Source organism: Gallinula chloropus (genome assembly GCF_964237585.1).
Source record: "Gallinula chloropus genome assembly, chromosome: 5".
Taxonomy (NCBI): Eukaryota; Metazoa; Chordata; class Aves; order Gruiformes; family Rallidae; genus Gallinula; species Gallinula chloropus.
The window spans coordinates 65,823,985-65,844,231 of NC_140090.1; the positions used below are offsets into that span (position 1 = coordinate 65,823,985).

Genomic DNA, 20,247 nt, shown 5'->3' on the forward strand with positions numbered 1-20,247 from the left:
TGGGCTGTAGTTCAATTTGATGTTTGTGCTCTTTCTTTTGGAATACTACCCTTTACCCTGCTTTATTAAGGATAATCACAAATTTTGAGGATTTTAAAACACTTGAGAATCAGTATTTAAAAGAAGGGGATTTCAACTCACTGTAACACAATGAATACTATCATACTTTTAACCAGCAAGTAAAGAAGTATTTTAATGATTTTAAATACTCACCACTTTTTTAGCATCTATATTTTGTGACTCACTTGCTTTCTGCTTTCCAAGGTTTTTCATGTAACTATGAACTTCTGAATCAAAACATTCAGCTCCATAAAACGCACTGCTCCAACCAGGACTACAGCCACAAAAGTCAGGTAGATTGGAAGACACAAGGTAGCTGTTGCCAGCTATCTTTAACATGGTCTCTTCCCCTGGCTCTGTATTTTCTTCTGGGAAGCCTGGACCAATACCACCGTTGCTTTGTGAACATTGTTCCTCTTCCTCTATTGAGATAGTATTGTGCAGCCTCAATTCCTTTTTGAAATCATCTGAAGATGACTCATCAAAATCCACGTTAGCTAATGATGTATTTATCATAGGCTTGGCCTTCACATCAAAGGTTGTTTCCCTTCCTCCTAAAGTGGGTGCATGGGCAAAAAAGAAAAACAGGTCAGGTGTTGGAATGCATCCTTTGTTATAACACCACACATACCAAACGCAGTTATGAGACCACCTATGTGCTGCAGTGGCACTAGATGCTTATTTTGGCTTTGTGCTTTCTTTTTCACATGTATACATTATAAAATGATAAAGGTTAAAGACACTTAAGAACTATTAAGCAATAGTTAGGAAATGCACCTCTGAAAATTACAAATTATTTTTTGCACATCTGCAACAAGCATTTAAACAACGCATAGTACAGAAGATTTAAAAAAAGTTAAGTGTCAGACCTGCATATATATAAGTAAAAACTTTAGTCCTAGAGGCTTTTTCAATCCATAAATATTGAACTTTTGTTCCATACATAGAGGGCAAGAATACTTGATAGAGCCAAAGGGAACATATTGTTAAACTTTCTACTCCTACAGGACTCAATCCCTTGAGCTGTGATGGGACTTCTCTAGAGTTCTAATAGCTACTACCAACCTTAAGGGACTGAGATGACAGTCAAAGTTTTGTATGATGCTGACAGGAGCTTTTACACCTGACAGAAGTCTTCCTTTTCACTTAAACTTAGATATGCCACCTGTGAGTCAAACAGTCCTAAATTACTGGTGCAAAGAAATCACATATCCCATGGGAAAGTCTGGGTTTACACCTGCAATCATTCTGAGCCAAAATGGAAAACTAACACAGAATGACAGCAGCCAAGTATAACCATATATATTTGTGTTTCACCATGAAAATTAACAATATTCGGGTATAACCCATTCAATAAAGAACAGGGAGTTTACCTTTCTCAAAATGGAGAACTGAGTTTAAATGCTGAAACTTAGTTGAACTATCTTAAAAAAATGAAATACTGATAAACCAGCAATCAAATACAAGCTGTGCTTGAATACCCCAAGCCTAGAAATGGTAATGGTTTTGTTATAATTATGGGATTTACCAGTCCTAGCTCAGTTTTGAGTTCAGTTACTGAAAGATGGAATATTCTGAAAACCTCCAACCACAAAGTATGCCAGAAAAGATGCAAAGCCTACACTGACAAATTGCAAATAAACAATCCACTAATATACCTCAACAATTGCCCTGAAGTGGTGTCCTGTAACCAAGTTTGTGATCAAAAGGCAAAACTATTTTAAAAAAATCATTTGACCCACTGTTCATTTTGCTCTCTCTCAAAACTTGTGTCATTGATGGATTCTTAGCACACACAAAGATCTAGAAGCACGGACTGCCTTCTCACCCTCTGTCTGATCGCTGCTTGCCAAAAGGCTACCGGATTTCTTCAGGTCTTGGAACACATTGTCACACTTTGAATCATCTACCTCAGTTATGCTGAAAATACAGGATTAAGAAAAAAATAATGTTTCATATACTATTATATTTACATGAGTAAAATGAGATCTTAAAAATAATGCTACCATGTATATGAAGGGTTTTGTAGAATTTATATACCTCCTGAAGTTTGTGTGTTCAGCTTCAGTTGTTATTTTACAAGAAAAAAAAAAAGCTGAAGTGGACATTAAAGCCCTCTGAGTAATATACAGAGATTTTCCTTTACTGCATTTAGCAAAATTCCAAAAGAAGTACCAGAATACATACAAACAGAAGGCATAACTCCAGGCATAATTTAGACTGCAAATTACTGTAATGGTTTTTCACTCCAGATTCAACTTCTAAATAACAGTCTGACTCTAAGTCATCCCTAATAATAATAATAATAAATTTAAGTCAAAGAAATTAACAATTAAAAAATGCTGAATTCTTTGAAGAACGTTAAGTAGGCACTGCCTCAGAGATTAAAGGTAGTTGTGTTTGATCTAAAACCTAGAACTGGTTGGGTTTTTTTTCCTGGATAATAAATTATTTCCTTTTCACTCTCCAAAACTTTACTTTGTAACATGTAAATTCATAGATGATGACCTCTTCATATATGTCAACGATTCAGCTGCAACAGCTCAAGTTTCTCCTACTATAACACTAACTCCAGGAAATTAAAAGCCTAACCTCCAACCAATTTTCAATGGTTCCCCAAACCAAATGGGAAATAGGCCAGCATGTCAGGGTCTGTTATCTGGAAGCCATAGTCTAGTCTTCTGAAACTTGATGAAGGGATTACACATCTTTTCACATTGATATTCTTCTAGACCATATTTACCAAGCTGCTTTGTCAAAGCTTCCACCTTGTAGTTCCAGACCATGACAGAGAAAACCCCCATAAAAAACTGCCACATAGAAGTTGATTACTGTTTACAACAGCCTTCAGTAAGAAGCTTTTAAGTGTACTACATTTGGAAGCTGCAACAAACCAAGATTTTTAAAAACTATTTTTCACATAGATTTGTCATTGAAGATGAAATAAGTATTAATAGCAGAAGTTAAGCTGGTGTTTTCTCACTTGACAGACTACTTAAAGAATGCCAGGAGCAACACTGTATCAAACTAATCCAGTTATGTGAAACATTTCTAGCAAAGCAAAATTATTTTCCTTGTTCTTAGGTGTGATTAAAAGAAAATAATGTCTAGAGGCCTAAACTCAAACAGAAACAGCAAACTGAACAGTAAGAACAATATATTTAACTTCTGATCAAATAGCTTCTTTCTAACAAGACTACGAAGCTCTCCATGAATGGTTGAAGACAATGTTGATCAGAACCAGGTTTCCATTATTCACTGGGATATCAAGAATTGCAGGACACAAGGATAACTGAAGAAAAATTGACATATCATTTCCTGCTTTCCTTTCCTAAGAAGTAGGGAGAAAAACATTAAATTGAACTGGAAGAATGAAAACTTGGAAAACACCAACCATAAATGTGAAGGTCTTTCTCCATTTACTACCCAATAGAGATTCTCCAGTAATTTTTCATCCCAGTAGAGGTCACAAAACTTCTCACAAATTGTATCAGAGAACATACCAAACTTAATTTCCTTCAAGTTTAAAATGAAGTTGCCTTGTTAGAAAAAACAAGCAAACAAACAAAAAAAAGAGAGAGGAAAAAAGGGTATCAATAACAATTCTCTTACACATCAATTATTATAATATACAGAAGAAAATGTGTATACCCATATCAAAAACTTCAACTCCATTCTCTAGATAGCCATCAAACGCAAACTCCTCTTGTATAAGATGAACCACTTCCTGTAGTAAAGCATCACTTCTGTTCTGCTGGGGCAGGACTTCAACATCAAAGAGATGAGAAGCATCTTGATTCATTGAGGTACACTCTGTGTGTTCTTGTTCAGTGAAAATACTGTCTACACCGGCAGCAGATTCAATTTCTTGGCAGTTGGTTTGAATAACTGGGTTACTTTCATTGAACTTCTGTGTATTAGTAGTCTCACAGTTTTGAACTTTGCAAAGGGAGGCATAGTTTTCTGTCTGTGTGCTCATTTTATAACTTGCAATAGTATTTGAAAGTAGCACTGGCAAACTATGATAGCAATCATAAGCAATTCTTGAACGAAGAGGTTTATTTGGTATTTGCTCTGATACAGCTAAATGCACCGGTACGAATGTCAAAACTCTTTTCTCTGAGTCTTGTTTGAGAATGATGTTATTTATATGAAGAAAATTAGGAGATGTAGGACAAGCTAAGGAGCTGGAAGAAACTTCAGGTAAAATATTCCTTCCCTGGGGAATATGTGAGGAGTCAGATGGTGATGGTAACATAGTTACAGAAGTCAGTGTATTGCTTGACTTTTGGTCTTTTGAAGATATCTGGGATGAGTGGCCTGGAACTTTTAAATCACACACAGGTATTTCAGGTGCAGTTCCAACAACATCTGTGTTCTCAGTACTATAGCTTTTATAGTCTTCCATATATCTTGATTTGTTGTGGCTGACTGTTTTTTCTTTTCTTGTCTCTTTCTCGAACTGCTCAGAAAATGATGTGTGAATCTCTCTGAAAAGGAAACAAAGAATTTTTTTTTTTGAGGAAAATTCTATTAGATTTAACAAAGAATTCCCAAATTTAACTTATTCTGCTTTAGGATATACTAACTTTGTTATATTTGCATTTTGTTGCAGAATAATAGGCTTAAAATGAGTCGCAGGAGAGGTGAATGCAACAGGCAATGTAGCTTTCTCACAATTTAGAGCAGCCTGGCATGGTACTGGTCCTTTAACTGCTACAAGTTTACTTTCACTGGTAATAGGCACAAATCCTAAAAACAAAAACACAGTTAGAAAGCTGAACAATATGTAAAATATAAACGTGAGGTAAATAATCAATTTATATAGGAAAAATACCTGCCTACTTGACTGAGAAAATCTTACAAGGATAACTAATCTAGGGAATATTAAAACAAAGCAAACATGTCAGAGAATCACTGCTTACCTAGAGTTGACTCTGAAGGGTCCATTTCATGTCTTTCATTTTTAAAATCAAAAGCAACATGATCTTGAGATGACATTATTTCTTCCTCAACAGCCTAACAATAAAATTGAAGTCCAAACTGAATTTATTAGGGTTATTTTTAAATTCTGCGTAGTAGATTACTTCAAAAAAAACCCCAAACACATTTAAGCCCAGAATGTCTCAAAGCAACAGCCTAACAACCTAGTCCTGCCAAGAGGGAGAATTAAAACAAATGACATGGTAGTACTGCTTAGAAATCTTGTTAACCCTCAGTTTCAAAACAGAACTTTCAGGTTATCAAAGTTTTGAACAAAGTCAGTTCCATGGATTGACTGAATGCTGTGTGTGTTATATACACGTTTGAAACAAATAGAATACAATAATTACATATAAATGTCTTCCATTCTGATAAGAGGGGTGGTAAATGAAAGGGAGATTATGCAACTAAGTCACTGGTTCTTCACCCATTCACCCATAACACATTGTGGAGTCAGGGCACCAAAACCTGGGGAGCAGCTACTCCAATGTCAAGAATTAGAGTAAAAGCAATACTTAAAGACTACTTGAAAATAAATTTTAAAAAGAGAGAGAGAGAAAGAGCAAACCTAATGATACAACTGTACTTGCAGGGGACAAAATCTTACTGAAATACAATTCACAGAATTAACTGAAAAAAGTAGAGAATTAAAAAAAGTGACACTCATACCTTAAAGACAGATTTAGTCAACAATGCCAAAATATTTTTGCTGTTTATACGTTGCTCAAGTAAGTAATGATTGCATGTCTAAAAAAATCCAAAAATTACTTTCAGTCAGTAAATAAATTTTCAGTTAAGTAAGGTATTATTGGACAAGGACAAAGTCAAGATAAATAGTAAATTAGAAGTAATCTGAGTTTAGGAGGTCTTATGAACCTATTCCCAGTATCTTATTGACAATTTCAATATAAATTAAAAATACACCCCTCAGTGTCCCTTGGGAGGTAACTTTAAAAGCAACCCCCAAATTGACTGGTTATCATTTAATTAGATATCAGTCTATTACCAAAAATAAATTAATATTTTGATATTCAAATCATTAAACTGAGACTTTAGACACAACTAAATTTGACATAAAATTGCTTAAAATTAGTAACCTTAATTGCATCAGCTAGAGAAGGTCTTTCTTCAGGTCTTTTTCTTGCCATATCAAGAAGTAGTTTTTTTAATTTCCTTGGCAATGTTAGTTTGTGACCCGGTGGAACGCTGTATTTTGCAGCCATCCACAGAACTGCAGCAACACCATAAATACAGACCTATTGGTATAACATAAGAGACAGAAAAGACATAAACAGACCAAAACAAGCTTCCACTTCAAAACCAATTCCTGCAAGTTATCCAAAAATTCCCCTCATTCCCCACAAAGAAAAAAGTAATGGCTAGTGCTTCCAAAGTGCAGATCATATTCGGCTGTTGAAGATGCTAATGAAAATCCTAGCCCATGTAAAAAAAAACACTGCTATGCATGGAGGACATTAGTAGCTAATTTTCTACTGTTGAAGCAACAGACATAATTTGTCTCATCCTTTGTCTAGGAAAATTATTGAGGAAAAAAGTGGGTTTAGAGACATTTTGAAGAGTTCCTTTCTCATGTAAAAACCTGAGTTCTACCATAAAACCTCTCTAGCTGCAATTTCCTTAAAAAAAGGTCATGATAATTCAGCAAGTAAATGGCACACAGTAATTACAAGCTTGCCAGGGCAAGTCATATTTTATAGAGAAGATTACACCTATCAGAAGAACGAGGTATGTATATTTATTTTAGCAATTATTTTGCTACCTGCAGCTAGACCAATTGAAGTTGCATGATGAGGGACCTTGAAAAGTACTTGATCTTCACAAGCTTTCTTGCTTTATTTGAAGAATTACAATTCTTAGAGACAGATTTAGTCTACTTAATACTTAGTTTACACATGTTAGCATGTACTACAAATGTAATTTTGACAAAGTTAAAGCGCCGTGCACCTTCACATTGCCTCTGAAGGATATTTAAGGGACAGAAAATTAGTCACAGTACTAAATAATGTGGTTCTATAAAAGAGTGTTTTCTAGCACTCTAGCAATGAGCACAACGTAACAAGGAAGTTCACTATAAATAAAATAAAATAAATTTCTTCCCCTTAGGCTCTAAATTCCAAGAGCTCAATGGGGTCACAGTTCTAATCTATTTAGGAAAACGTGACATCCAATTCAGTACACACTTCAAAAAACTTCCTTTCACTGAGGTAGCACTGTTATTGTCAATGGACTCATGGGGCAAAAAGTACTTATTAGTTAATGTCTTTTCTTGTTGTATAATAGAAAGGTACTGTAAATTCTGTTTTCTTAAGATCATTGTGGTACAGCTTGCAATTCAGATACAGTCACAGTGGAGACAAATACTCACCTGCTATTTATTAACATTTTTATCATCTTTGGTCTGAGAGTTTCTTATGGCTTATATATAGAGTTTACTATTCCCATAGTAAAAATAGGCTGATTACATTATTTTTATCCAATCTTCCAAATGAGATTAATGTTTGAGCTTTAGTCTAGGCAGTCTAAAATACTGATCTTAGTGTGACTTCTAAAGCATGAAAACATGACTTCAAAGTCTGTGTGTTAACAAGCTGAAAATAAGGCTTCCTTACAGAAAACTGGAATAACAGATTTTTGGCAGTTACTCCAACAATTTGGGAAAGTGCAATTATTTTTCAGAAGCAACTAACTTTATTGGTGACCAATACATTAAGAAAGTAATCAGAGATAACCAAGATATATTGGGAGAAATGAGACATATCAGAATCTTAGATGAGTAGCTTTCTTTGTCAAGCACAAGAAGAATACAGCTGTGCTTTGATAAAATGCATAGCAACCTACATGACCTGCCACATTACCTTTTCAGTATCCACATCCTCTTCTTCAATTTCAGGAGCTAAATAAAATATATCACAAGATTCTGAATGAGAAAAGAAACCGGAAACAACAGGTAAGATACTTGCTTTCTTCTCCATTAGCTTTCAAAAGAAATAAAAGCAGAGCATGCAATGTTTTAGTTTACCTTCAGGTTTTGGAGCAGCAAAGAGGATACTTCCATGGCAGTCAATGAGCACTGAGTCCAAACATAAGACCACTGCAAAAAAAGGCAAAGAAGGGCAAGGCATAATAAGTATCTGATCTTAATCTGATGTTACTAAAAATAAGTATTTTTTAAAATAATTTGAAGTGTCAGCAATTACCCTACAATAAATGATGCTTTAAATAACACTAATGGAACAGTCACCACCAGTAGATGCATAATCGCCCAAAACAATTCCTGCAGAACAGACTAGAAAGTAAAGCAAACCAGGATTACAGTAAGTATAAATATAAGGGCTTAGAACATACGACAGCTAGATGTACTCTAGTCTTCTTACAAAACACCAATTAAAGCTAGTAAATTTATTCTAGAGTCCAACCCCACCAAAATTCAAGGTCATTATCTGGAGACAGCTGACATGTGGCCAGATCCAGAACTCTTCTAGGTGGTCTAGGAGCAGGAGTTTAGCACAAAAACTTATAATCACACACACTCTCCCTCTGAAGAAGCGTTATATAGATTGGTATTGGCAAGATAAGGTCCTGCAATTTTCTATAGTTAGGAAAGAAATAACTGACTTCTAAAACTATTTTAAATGATACGAGCTCTTCAGAAACTTAACATCATGAGATTGTGTCACATAAATTCAGTGATAAGAAACTTGTAGTAATACTGCTATCTGTTTGAGATCTTCATGCCACACAGAAATGTAATGTTTCAATACAATAAGCCAATTGGCTAACAGGCAGTTCTGCCTTTGTAAACTACCATGAAATACACTGCTTTCTTATTAAAAACGGAGTACTAGAATACATTCCTACATTAAAGGAAATAAGAAGTTACACACTTATTGAGTGTGTTATTGAATTATATTATTGAATATTATATATTATATTATTTATAAAATATTAAAATATCTAAGTAAAACAAACATTATTTTATTATTAAATAAGAAGTTGAAGAGGTATAAGAGAGAAAAATAAAGAAAAAATGAAATAATTTTGCTTTTGTAGTCCCTGTACACTATATCTAAAGCCATTACATTCTTTGCTCTGCTTAATGTAAATAAAGGTTTGCCTACTACCTTCAGTAATATTTGAGCTGGAACTGAACTCTGTGACTTGAAAAAGCAAAGCGTTTCTCAAACAGGAACCTTTACTATTTATTTTTGCAGAGGCAGCTGCCCTCAGAATTCTACATGCTCACCATATCTATTCCTCAAGAGTTAGTGCCTCTGGCCCTGAATCTGCAACACAGTTCATGCAAACCAGATGTCAACCTGAGAATTCTCACCTGGGTTCTCTGAAGGCCATGAGCAACATGTAAGCAACATCCTCTTGATAAGAGGAGAGGAAATAAGTAAAGTCTTGCTGGAGAGTACAAAAAAACTTTTGTAGCAGGACTGAATTTAAAAAATACATGATGAAACTAGCTTTGGGGTGTTTTCATACTCAGTTAATGCCTGTTTAAGTTAGTGAAAAAGGTGTACTCAAGGGAGGATTTGGAGGAAAAGGCTAAGTCAATAAATAATACATAATCCAGCTTGTTTCACATTTCATATATTTATCTATGACTCATCAACTGTCAATCTTACTCCACTAGTGTTAAGGCAATGGATATTTTAACAAAGGCTTTATATACTATCAGCATCACTTTAGTTAATATTCAAAAGGAGTGCTGAGATAACTTTATTATGTGTGTGGTCATTGCACTACTGTCCTTCCTCCCACATTTCACAATTACTCTCAGAACAGGGGGGATTGCTCTGGCAGAAATACTCTAAATCAGAAAACAATATTCAACGTAGTCTTATTTATCAAATATGGAATTTGATAAATATGGAATGGTGCCTTCCATTTAGTGACTTGTATCATTATGTTCACTTTCACAGCCTACATAAGTTTCAGATCAGGAGTCAATCTTTAGTATTTTGAACAGGTATACATTTTAGGTTTACAGTTGGACTTTGACCTTAAATGCCTTGTCCAACCTAAATGATTCTATGATTCTGGGTGCATGTAAGTACAGTAACAGGGGCTGGCTAGGCATATTAAATTAGAATCTGAGCCATTATGTGCAGTTATTTGAAGCCATTGAAAATGTTAGGAACATGCTAAGAGACTGATAATCCCTCTGTTGTAAGGCATATAAAATATTTATTTTTAAAGGTAAATTGTTCAAACTGTTCAGAAACTCTGTTTATGGCAAATTTCCTCTTTAACATTTTTATATCATAAGAGATAAAATAGCTGAAGCAGAAAACCAAAGAGATGCAGTAAGTTTTCTGTACTTTTCAATTGTATACATTCCTTTACAGACCTCAAACTCATACCAGTCCAAGCCCACAAGGCAAGCTTTTTAAACCAAGAAAAAGTGAGGTTGTGGTGGTAACCTCTGTTCTATTTATCAGAACTACTACAGATTTATTATTAGTATAAGCTAAATGAACATCCAGAATGCCTATGTAAATTTGGGATGGTCTTCTCCCACATCATGTACAGTATCTTCAAATTCTGTCAAAGGACAGTTCCCTGTCGCTCTCAGAAGTTCACTTCTTGTAATTCAGCTATAAACTGAAGCATAGGGAATGTGGAAGGAGTAATGTCATGACAAAACCCTGAGTGCTTTCAACTGCCAAAGCCCTGTATTGTCAAAAAAACGTCAGGAATCATTTGTCACAAAGAAATCCAGGCAAGTGAGGAAGTATTATATTTACATATATATAAAAGCTTATTTCCCCCCTGTTTTCAAGATGTAAGTCCTAAGTGCTTTCCCTAAAAGTCTCAGTACGGTTTCTCCACACACAAAATGTCTAAATACAAAATTTGTTTCACTGCTTGAAGTCATAAAGATTTCTTTCCCCTGAAAAAGACACCAAAACTCAGAAAAGAGAAAAGAAGTTTTTGTACAATGCTATATATGGAAGAAAAGTCCAAACCAAGTAAAAATTCTAAGTCACAATTTAAGAGAGTGAAGTTGGATATACTGCCTATTATTTTTTCTGTACACAAAATTAAAGTTGAGATAATTTGCATCAGTGAAATCAACCAAACATTACTACAGTGAACATAAATAACCAAACAAATATTTAAAAATAATTAAGACTCTACCTGGATAATTTTTGCAAATCTGCAGAGTACATAAACATTCATGACATAATGCCCAGAGTTCGTAGTCTCTCAGAGGTTTACCATAACAGGACAACAAAAGTCTTAGAGAGATACACTGAAAAAAGAAGAGAGTGGGGATGCAGAGTTATTCTAAATTATCACAAATCAAAAATATTTAAGGAAAAAGAAAGAGTAAGTAAAAATAAAACTTAATATATACTTTAAAATCATTAAGTCGTACACTAATAATGACTAACTGAAAAAGTACTGCACAATTAACCATTTAGAGGAACCAGAAGTTTCTTAATTGCATAACAAAAGTGTAAATCAAGTGAGATTTCAGGAAGAATAAAAAACTGAAACACTTCAGCTCCTTCTTATCGTACTATGGAAAGACACTTTTAGAATGCCAAGTCAACACATAATTACAGGGACAGCACTTAGACTTAAAAACATAAAAAGTGAAATGATCATGGCCACCAAAAAAAAAAAAATCCTACATTCAAATCCTGATTTACCCTAACATTTGCATTGTAAGTCTTACCTTAGAGTTCATCAACATTTGTTGTTCTTCTGTGAATGGTGTTAACAGTACTGACACAATTAATGACAGATTTGAAGTCAAATCACGTGGTTCTGTTTTTAATCACTGGCTGCTCAACTTGTAGTACCAGCATTCGTTTTTCTGGTTATCAATTTAGCTTTTGATACCTGGCATAACACCTTAATGTGGTAAAGGCATCACTCCATGGCAGCTTACTGTTCTTCAGAGAATCAATGTACATGTTTATTTACGATTTTGTGTATATGTGTGTGAATACAAGGACTTGACATTGATGGCGCTGCACAGACACCCTCTTGATCAAGCTGTGCTAACAGGAGAGCTTATCACTACTAGTGGCTCTTCACACTGACTAGAATTTATGATCTCCGTTCATCTGCCAAAGGAGCAGTAGAAAATTCACTGTAGGAAGAAACCCCTTGGTTCAAGCAGACCCATCCAACTATTTGAAAACACCACAGCACACTTCCCGTTGCATATGCAGACTTAAGATAGCAAACTGGCTTTAAATATCAACTTTAGGTCATGTTGGGGAAAAGAACTACCAGAAGCAATTCAGGATTATCTCTGGAAAAAAACCCAAACACCACCAAACCAAAACTGGAGTACAGGGGAAACAAAAATTCAAACCTCTGAACCATTCTGTTGTTTTTAGACACCTTTGTATCCCAAAACACGTTTACAAAATCTAAATAGTCTAAAGGTGTCTCTAATGCAAGGTGGAAGCATATTGCTATGTTTGACAAATCAGTCTCTGTACTGTCCTTTACCGCAGTAAATTTTTCATAATTCTGGTGAAGAAACACCCTTCAGTGAGGCACTACTTGGATTTCATAATAAGATAAATAATGAACAGACTACTATATTAACTTTCATCTAGATCAAACAAACAGAAATGGCTTCCCTACAATCTGTGGGGAGGAGAAAAATAGCCACATTAATTTTTGTAGCTGAAACATTGTTAACAATTTAACTTTTACCAGAAGGTAATAGTATGGGCTCATACTGTTTAAATATTCCCTGAAAGTGAACCAAATAAGCTATTAACTTTTAACAAGATGTACTATCAAACACACCTTTGGTGCATTTGTTGCTTTTATTCTCCTATACTCCATTGTGTCACATTGCCAAATTTGTAACTTCAGCATGAACAGATTTGAAGCCAGGTAATAAGCTAAAGTTTCATTCTCAAGTTTTACTAACACCAACATCTTGATTGCAAAATTCTTACATCAATGTGTTCCTTTGTTATATCTAGAGAAGTGAGCTCTTAAACTATCCGATGGAAAGACATCAATTACATATTAAGAAGGAAGAGGTCAGATAGTCAAGAGAGCGAATTAATCAAGAGAACATTCAAGACAGAAATTCATACTATTGATTGATTACTCTCTCTGATCAGTGCTGTGTTCCCCCCTCCATAGCACCCTGGCTCTCACATGCCTCTACTGTCTTTGCTCACAGACACTTTACACTGAAAGCAGCAGCCAAATCTTCAAATTCACCCTAGACAGCTGACACAAGTATAGAGAACTCAAAAGAGAATTCCCACATATGACCAGAACATTAAGAAGGTTTTGGTATTTGGGAGTATTTTTATAATAAGTACACACCACTGCCACATGTTTCACTCCAAGAGAATCCCTTCTCTTGAAGTTTATCTCCCTAGAGGCCCTAAAAGCCGCAGCAGAGAAAGACAGTCTTCCTCTACTGCATATACAAATCACCTCTCACTCCGGGAGAAGGTGATGAATGGATAGCAAGGGAAAGAAAGAATCTCTCACTAAACTAGAGACTGAAGTTAGTTTTACAGTAGAAAGGTATTTCTCATCACCTCTGGGATTTCCAAGCTCTCTAGAGGAAGAAAGAAATGACAGAGATTTATGCACAGCAGGAAAGTAGGAATAAACCCTAAGAACAGCAGGAAAAGTTTATGATAAGAAAGAAAAAAAGTGTCAATGACAGATAACAAAATAGAGGATGAAAAGGCACCAGAAACTGAAATTATGTTTCAGAGAAAAAAAAAAATGTAGGAAAAAAAAATCTTAGCAAAAGTGAGAATCGCTGTCATCCACAGGACTAAATTAACCTGAGTCAAGGTAAAAAAGAACCCCATACACCTTCATTGTTTCCCTCTGGCAAGCATCCAGAAAGATTAACTTCAAATATTGCTATTTAGCACTCATATGTTATTTGTTCTCCTGTGATATTAATAACTGACTGCACTGCTATTTTCTCTCACTGTAAGTCAAGTCTTTCTCCACTTTGACCATATAAAAAGGTTATTTTCCTGAAAACAATACCTACAACAGTCCTTCTTCTAGTGCCTTAATTATACCAAACATTCACTTTCCAACACCAGAAAGATACAATTCTGGAAGACTTCATCTGAAACCTGATGGTTCAGAGCTGCTGGGGACTTAACTTTTACCAGATGTTAGAAAGACATCTAATATAATCAAAGTACACAAGACGTGTTTCATCACATTTTTACATCTCTGATAAAAGACACATGCAGTTTGGTTAAAATGGTTTATAAATGAAAAATGATACATCTCAACCTAAGGTTATTAGGTAATTTTTATTTAAGCCTTGAAGCAGGTATTTAATGTAATGTGCATTCAAACTGCACTGAATTTAGTAAACATTTGAGTGGTTGTTTTGTTTTTTAACATGCAAACCTCTGATTCATGGCTATCACTATTTCCTACAATTCAAGAAACTCACTCAGCAACCGAAAAATATCTGAAGTTCTGGAAAACATGATTCAAATTTTGGGCAAAAGTGCCTGTTTCATAACTATCTCTTCAGACATTTCAGCAATGTAAGCTCAGAACAATTGTTTAGCATCCACAAGGTCCCAAGTCCACTTCATTTGCAGCATTAGTCTAATACTGATATCAAACTTACATATTATTATATTATCACCAGTGAAATTCCACCAAAGAGGAAACAAAAATTTAATCCAGTGCCTCTTCCTGATTTTTTTTCTTTATGTTCTAAACAAGACATTCTCATAACAGGAATTATATAACAGTTTTTAAAATAAAATGGTTTTCACAGCACAGAAATTTCAACTGAAAATGTGGAAAAGTCACAACTGATTATTGCCTATAGCTACATACGGGTGACATTTTGTTTTATGCCAAAAAGACTGCATTTTAAAACTCACTTTTTCAAAAGTGATGTTTTTTCTTCAGTGCTGCACAGATCATTTCACTGATCTTTTATTTCATTGTTGGTACCAGAACTGTAAAACTTTTCAAAGTATTCAGACTATGCCAATGTACTAGATTTTATGAACATAATGCTGGCATATTTTAAAGAGCCAAAGCAAACAAATATTTCATTTTTCTTTACTTAATAAGTACTATTCTGGGAATAGGCAACTTTTATTTCCTTCAAGTGTTATTTCCCCAGTGTTCAAGTGTCATTCTCTACCTACATGGCTTTTCACTTCTCTCATGCTTGGCTGGGTATGAATGACCAACAGAACAAATGTGTATATGCCAGGTTCCTGTTAACCCTTCCCATGTTAACGTCATAGCATTTGAATTACAGAGAAACATTTAAAAGCATTAGAGATGAGACACACCTGATTGGAATGAAATTGGTTAGAGAAATAAAAGATCCTCACTCAAACTTGAAGTGAAAAATATTTATTTATGGCATGCAAAACTATAAAAATTACTAGGAAAACCCTCACAAGATACATTGCAATAGCCAGACAAAAGCAAGCAAGTGTTTTTAGTAATGCTTACTAGCAGTAAAGCACACAACATAAATTAAGAAGCAGTCTTGGAGTATTAGAAAAATACTGTCCACTGGAGAAGTATTATTGACAGGTAAGAAAAACTGTCTGTTCTCCAGAGTAGACAAGGTTGATCTTCAACCGGATGGGACTGGTATTGCACTTCAGAGAAAGACAAGAAATATTTAAAGAGATGCTAGAGATACTGTGCTAAAAGCTCTATTTGCTGCAATCATACTTATCTGTTATAGAAAACTAGTGAAAGCACTGTAAATCTTCTGAGCTGTTATCCATTTAGCCCAGAAGACAGAAATCACTTTAGTTGGGATTTAACACTTTTTGTGCCTTTGCAGTAAATGAACAAACTCTCAGACCAAGTTTCAGCTTCTTAAATAATGAAAAAAAATAAATCCAACATTATTAGGTATTTGGTAAAATTTGTAACAGGGAAATGGAAGGGAACTTGAAGGTTTACGGAGACATCAGTTTTAACTTTTTCACATAAGGGACAGCACAGTGTGGCTTTAATTTTGCCGTTGTCAGAAGGTAAGACAGAGGCAGACACTGATATGTTTCATAAGCCTGAGGAATGTTTTCCAGAAAAGAAAAAAGAAGCTGAAAACATTAAAAAAACCAAACCGTTCTCTAAGGAAGACTTATAATAGACTCTGTCATGCAGTTCAATGACTGCTGAAAATGAATGACCCTCCTTCAGAAAACAGAGTACCAGGTTAGAAGCTCTGCATGTCAGGGAACAGCCAGCCAATTGAAAAACCGTGGTGTTGCTTACAAGTGTTGATATATTTAAATGCTGTCCTTTTCCTCTTACAGCAGTTAAATAATCAAAGAGGGGTTTTGTTTTGTTGTTTGGGTTTGTTTTTTTTTTTTTTTTTTTTTTTAAGATCAACTGAGTATTGTTTAGAGCTTGTTAAAAACCTGAACATTTGCAGGATTTGATTATTAAATAAAGAATGTAGAACATGAGCTTACCAAACCTTTCTTCTACTGAAGCACAGATATAAGACTGGTTTCACAGACAACCACCACCCTATCTTCCTTTCAGATCTTGTGTATCTGCTTATTAGGGTAACTGGAATAACAGTTCAAAAGAAAGGCAGAAGAACCTGGAAATATTTTGGTTTACTTTTCTGTCCACCCATCCCTATTATTGCAGGAAAAGAAACCATGAAGTACTTTTGTTACAGCTTTTAAATTGTGCAAGAATTTTGAGAAACTATAGTTCTGAGGAAGATTACTTTCTTGAAAGCATCTTCATGTACCCAGACTTAAGCTGTTGTCCTGATAATCTAGTAAGGCCCGGATATAGATCTTAATTTTTTTCTTCATTAAAGAACTCCTATTAATATGCTCAATTTATATACTTAAGTGGTGGCACGTTATCCACCACACCTCTCCAGATAAGGAGGATTAAGCAAGCCCACTTCCACCTCAAGACATGTCACTTAAGTGTGGTACCTTTATTTCTTGGAATGAAAGAAAACAAACAACCAGCCCAAAACAACCTAAACTTCAAACAAAATAAAAAAACCCCCACAAACCAGTTGGAGTGGTTTTATAGCGGTGTGATAGTCTTATTTTAGCCATTCTTTCTATAATAAATAACATGCAAATTCCTAGGTTTATACAGGTTAGCATTGAAAGAATAAAAAGCCTCCAGAAAGAGAGATTTGCACATAAAAAATGACAGTTGTTTCTGTTACTTGACTACTAAGACACACCTAGATTTCTGTATACTAACAAGCTCTCACAAGAATTCAGTAACTGAAATTGCTATGATCCTTGTTAGAAATATAGGCACATCTACCAAATGAAGCAGGTTCATATGGAAGTCCAGAGTGACAAATGACAAAAGAAAAGCAGAAGACTTTGGAATGCTTATAAAGCTGATTATTACTTTGCACTTTTTTCTGAATATGTTGCATATTCATCCAGCTCTAAACGTTGTTTAGTCCAGAGCAGGAATGTAAAAAAAAAAAAAAAAAAGAGAAAGAATGCATCTACAATAAACAGATCTTTTTCCAGAGCCTGAAGAATGAACCTGCAACATAAAAAAACCTCAATATTGAAGGACTCAATATGCATACAATAAGTAACTCTCCCAAAGACCAAACTCATCCTGCACAGTACTTCTCCATATTTACTAAATTTATAGTGTAGGAGGATAGTAAGTGCATGTTACTAAGGGGAGAAGAGACAGCAAAGGGGAAAAAAAGCAGTTCAAACAATCTTCAACGTTGCATTATATTTTAGCTATGATGAACCAAAGGATTTTATACACTTGCAAGTCCTATGTTACTACTCCAGTGGAGGTGTTTGGTCAAGATGAAGAGCGGGATGGATGCAGACAGAAGATCCCTAGATGTCACTGCATGGGATGTCTGGAAGACTGGCTATTAGGCAACGGAGGACAAGACTGAATTTTCAGTAGACAAGTAAGGAAAAGAACCCAACAACTTCACCTAAGCATAATTTCTGGAAACAAGATGTGTGAAGTTTGTGCTGCTCATTTTTATGAAGTCACAGGAAAGCAGGAGAAGCATTAGCCATCCTGCATTTTTAGCCAGCACCTCTTATCACATGCATTGTGTACATCTCTGAGTGTGGCACAAGAGAAAACCATCTAGTCAGAGACCAAACTTGTCCACCCTGAAAATATGTAATTTGAGCAGAGATCACGCTACACCATCAACAAATTCTAGTACACTAATATGAGGTCTCCTCCTTATTTGGCTATTGGTATATATGAAATGCTTGAGATAACATATCCATTGGACTGTGCATATACTTGAATTCTATCATAAAATACACAGAACAAACATAGATGCAGTAATTTAAGAACACAGAACAGATACAGCATACGTACAATTTTCAAAAAATTAAATGCATACATAGATAAAAAAAAGTGGAGTCTTTTCACCTCCTGAAGCAGATGGGATATTGCCAAGGATTTCAGTGAGGTCAGGTTTACAGTCAGAGACTCTGCAATTTTTGTAAGCACCTGGGAGGCCCACTGCAAGGGAGTGAACTTTGTGCATTGACAGTAAGTTAAAAATCTACATATACTTTGGTAATGTTCTTCTACAAATGCAATCAACTATTAAGTACGCTGCTCTAACAAGCTAGTGAGAATACTCCATTTGTAGAAAAAAAATAATAAATAAAACTTATGTTGATTTTGCAATAGCATAAATTTCACTGTAGCACTTTAAAGAGGAAAAAAGGATCACCATGTTTCCAATATTAACTCTTAAAGTGTGCAGACTAATACAATTCGATTTTCCAGGATGCTAAAGGGGGCAAAGGGGGAAGCAATCACACAGTAGTTAAGTCATTTCATCTCCGCATAAGTGACTACAGCAACTATATAATGAAGACTTTATTTTTACTACCTGCTCGTTACTTTTGATTTCTGACCCTCTGCCTCCACAAAGATTATCTTCGTTATTGTTTGCACTCATCGCACCGTTGCTTAATTCTGGAGACCTAATTAAGTTTGATCCATATCTGTTCCCACTGGGTTTTGTTGTTAACACTGAAGCCATCTTGTTAAAGTGTGGTAAAGAATTTTCATTTGACCCTTGAAAAGTTTCAGAAGAGTCTTCCAACGCCATGTAATTGTCTAGCATTTTTGCTCCAGCAATTGATTGATTTGGGCCTTTTAGCATACCAGCTGTATTTGGCATTTCAGAGGTAGCATCAGAACAGTCTTCTTTGTGATCAGATGAAGCAAAACCTATCTTTTTACTATTAATAAGTGACATACGTTCTTCTAGATTCAAGCCAGATACCTGGGTGCATACACACTGAGCTTCTAAATGAAGATCATTAACCTGGTGATTCTTTGGTTCTATTTTTGGTGGAGTACTAATAGCAAGTGAATTAAGATTTCCCTTTGTAAAGGCAACCTCATTATTATTGTCTAGAGGTAGTGACTCTTGTGTTAGCAAGTGATTTTTCCTAGCTAATGGTCCACTGTTGGTTACAGAAGTAAAAAAGTTATTTGTATCTGCAGGTTCAAGTGGTAGCTTTGGAAAGGTTTTAATTTTTCTCAGAGAACCTTTCTTAAAATTGACATCTCTCTCCAGGTCAATAACACATGATTTTATATCCAAAGCAACACTAGCAAAACTGTCAGTATACACTGCATGTTTGTACTCTTCTTCGCTCTTTGTAGCTTGAGTTGTAAGTTGAGAATGTTGAGTTTTCTCATTATCCAGGTGAATTTGCATTTCCTTTAAACCACTTTCTCTGCCAGTCACCATAGTAACTACAGAAGAGTCCTTATGACAGGTAGCTGTCACATCTTCCACTGCAGACGAATCACCTGCTATGTTGTTTTTCTCATTTGAATATAATTTAGATCCCAGATTTCTCTGACACATTCTTCCCTTCCACATGTTATCACAGACATCTAGGTGCAAAAAACAGATGCTTATATTACATGTGTATTCCAGCCTTCTCAGCTTTCCAAATAAGTCGTTATATTACTACTTCTGCCACTGCTGTTAACACACTTCAGTATGTTACACAAATTAATTATTTCTGGAAAGTCACTTTTAATTATAAAGGACACTGTAAATATAATAATTATATTCGTTTGAAGCTCCCCACCCCACAAATATTTAATAACATCGTTTTGATATCTAGAAAGGAACCTACAGCAGGAGAGTACAAGAACTTATTTTAAAAAGTCATAAGATAT

The 20,247-nt window shown here is 35.0% G+C and overlaps 1 protein-coding gene across 1 annotated transcript in view; it reads right to left on the bottom strand.

Moving 5' to 3' along the window:
• KNDC1 (kinase non-catalytic C-lobe domain containing 1) overlaps positions 1-20,247 on the bottom strand; it is a gene marked incomplete at both ends in the record, with an annotated part of 62,429 nt that overhangs the window by 15,584 nt on the left and 26,598 nt on the right. Inside the window, 12 exons of the mRNA XM_084264321.1 lie at positions 214-614; positions 1,889-1,980; positions 3,455-3,599; positions 3,712-4,550; positions 4,650-4,812; positions 4,986-5,079; positions 5,713-5,790; positions 6,141-6,299; positions 7,920-7,981; positions 8,084-8,155; positions 11,212-11,326; positions 18,935-19,956. Coding sequence (XP_084120447.1) covers positions 214-614; positions 1,889-1,980; positions 3,455-3,599; positions 3,712-4,550; positions 4,650-4,812; positions 4,986-5,079; positions 5,713-5,790; positions 6,141-6,299; positions 7,920-7,981; positions 8,084-8,155; positions 11,212-11,326; positions 18,935-19,956 — 3,242 coding nt within the window. The remainder of the gene's footprint in view (positions 1-213; positions 615-1,888; positions 1,981-3,454; positions 3,600-3,711; positions 4,551-4,649; positions 4,813-4,985; positions 5,080-5,712; positions 5,791-6,140; positions 6,300-7,919; positions 7,982-8,083; positions 8,156-11,211; positions 11,327-18,934; positions 19,957-20,247) is intronic.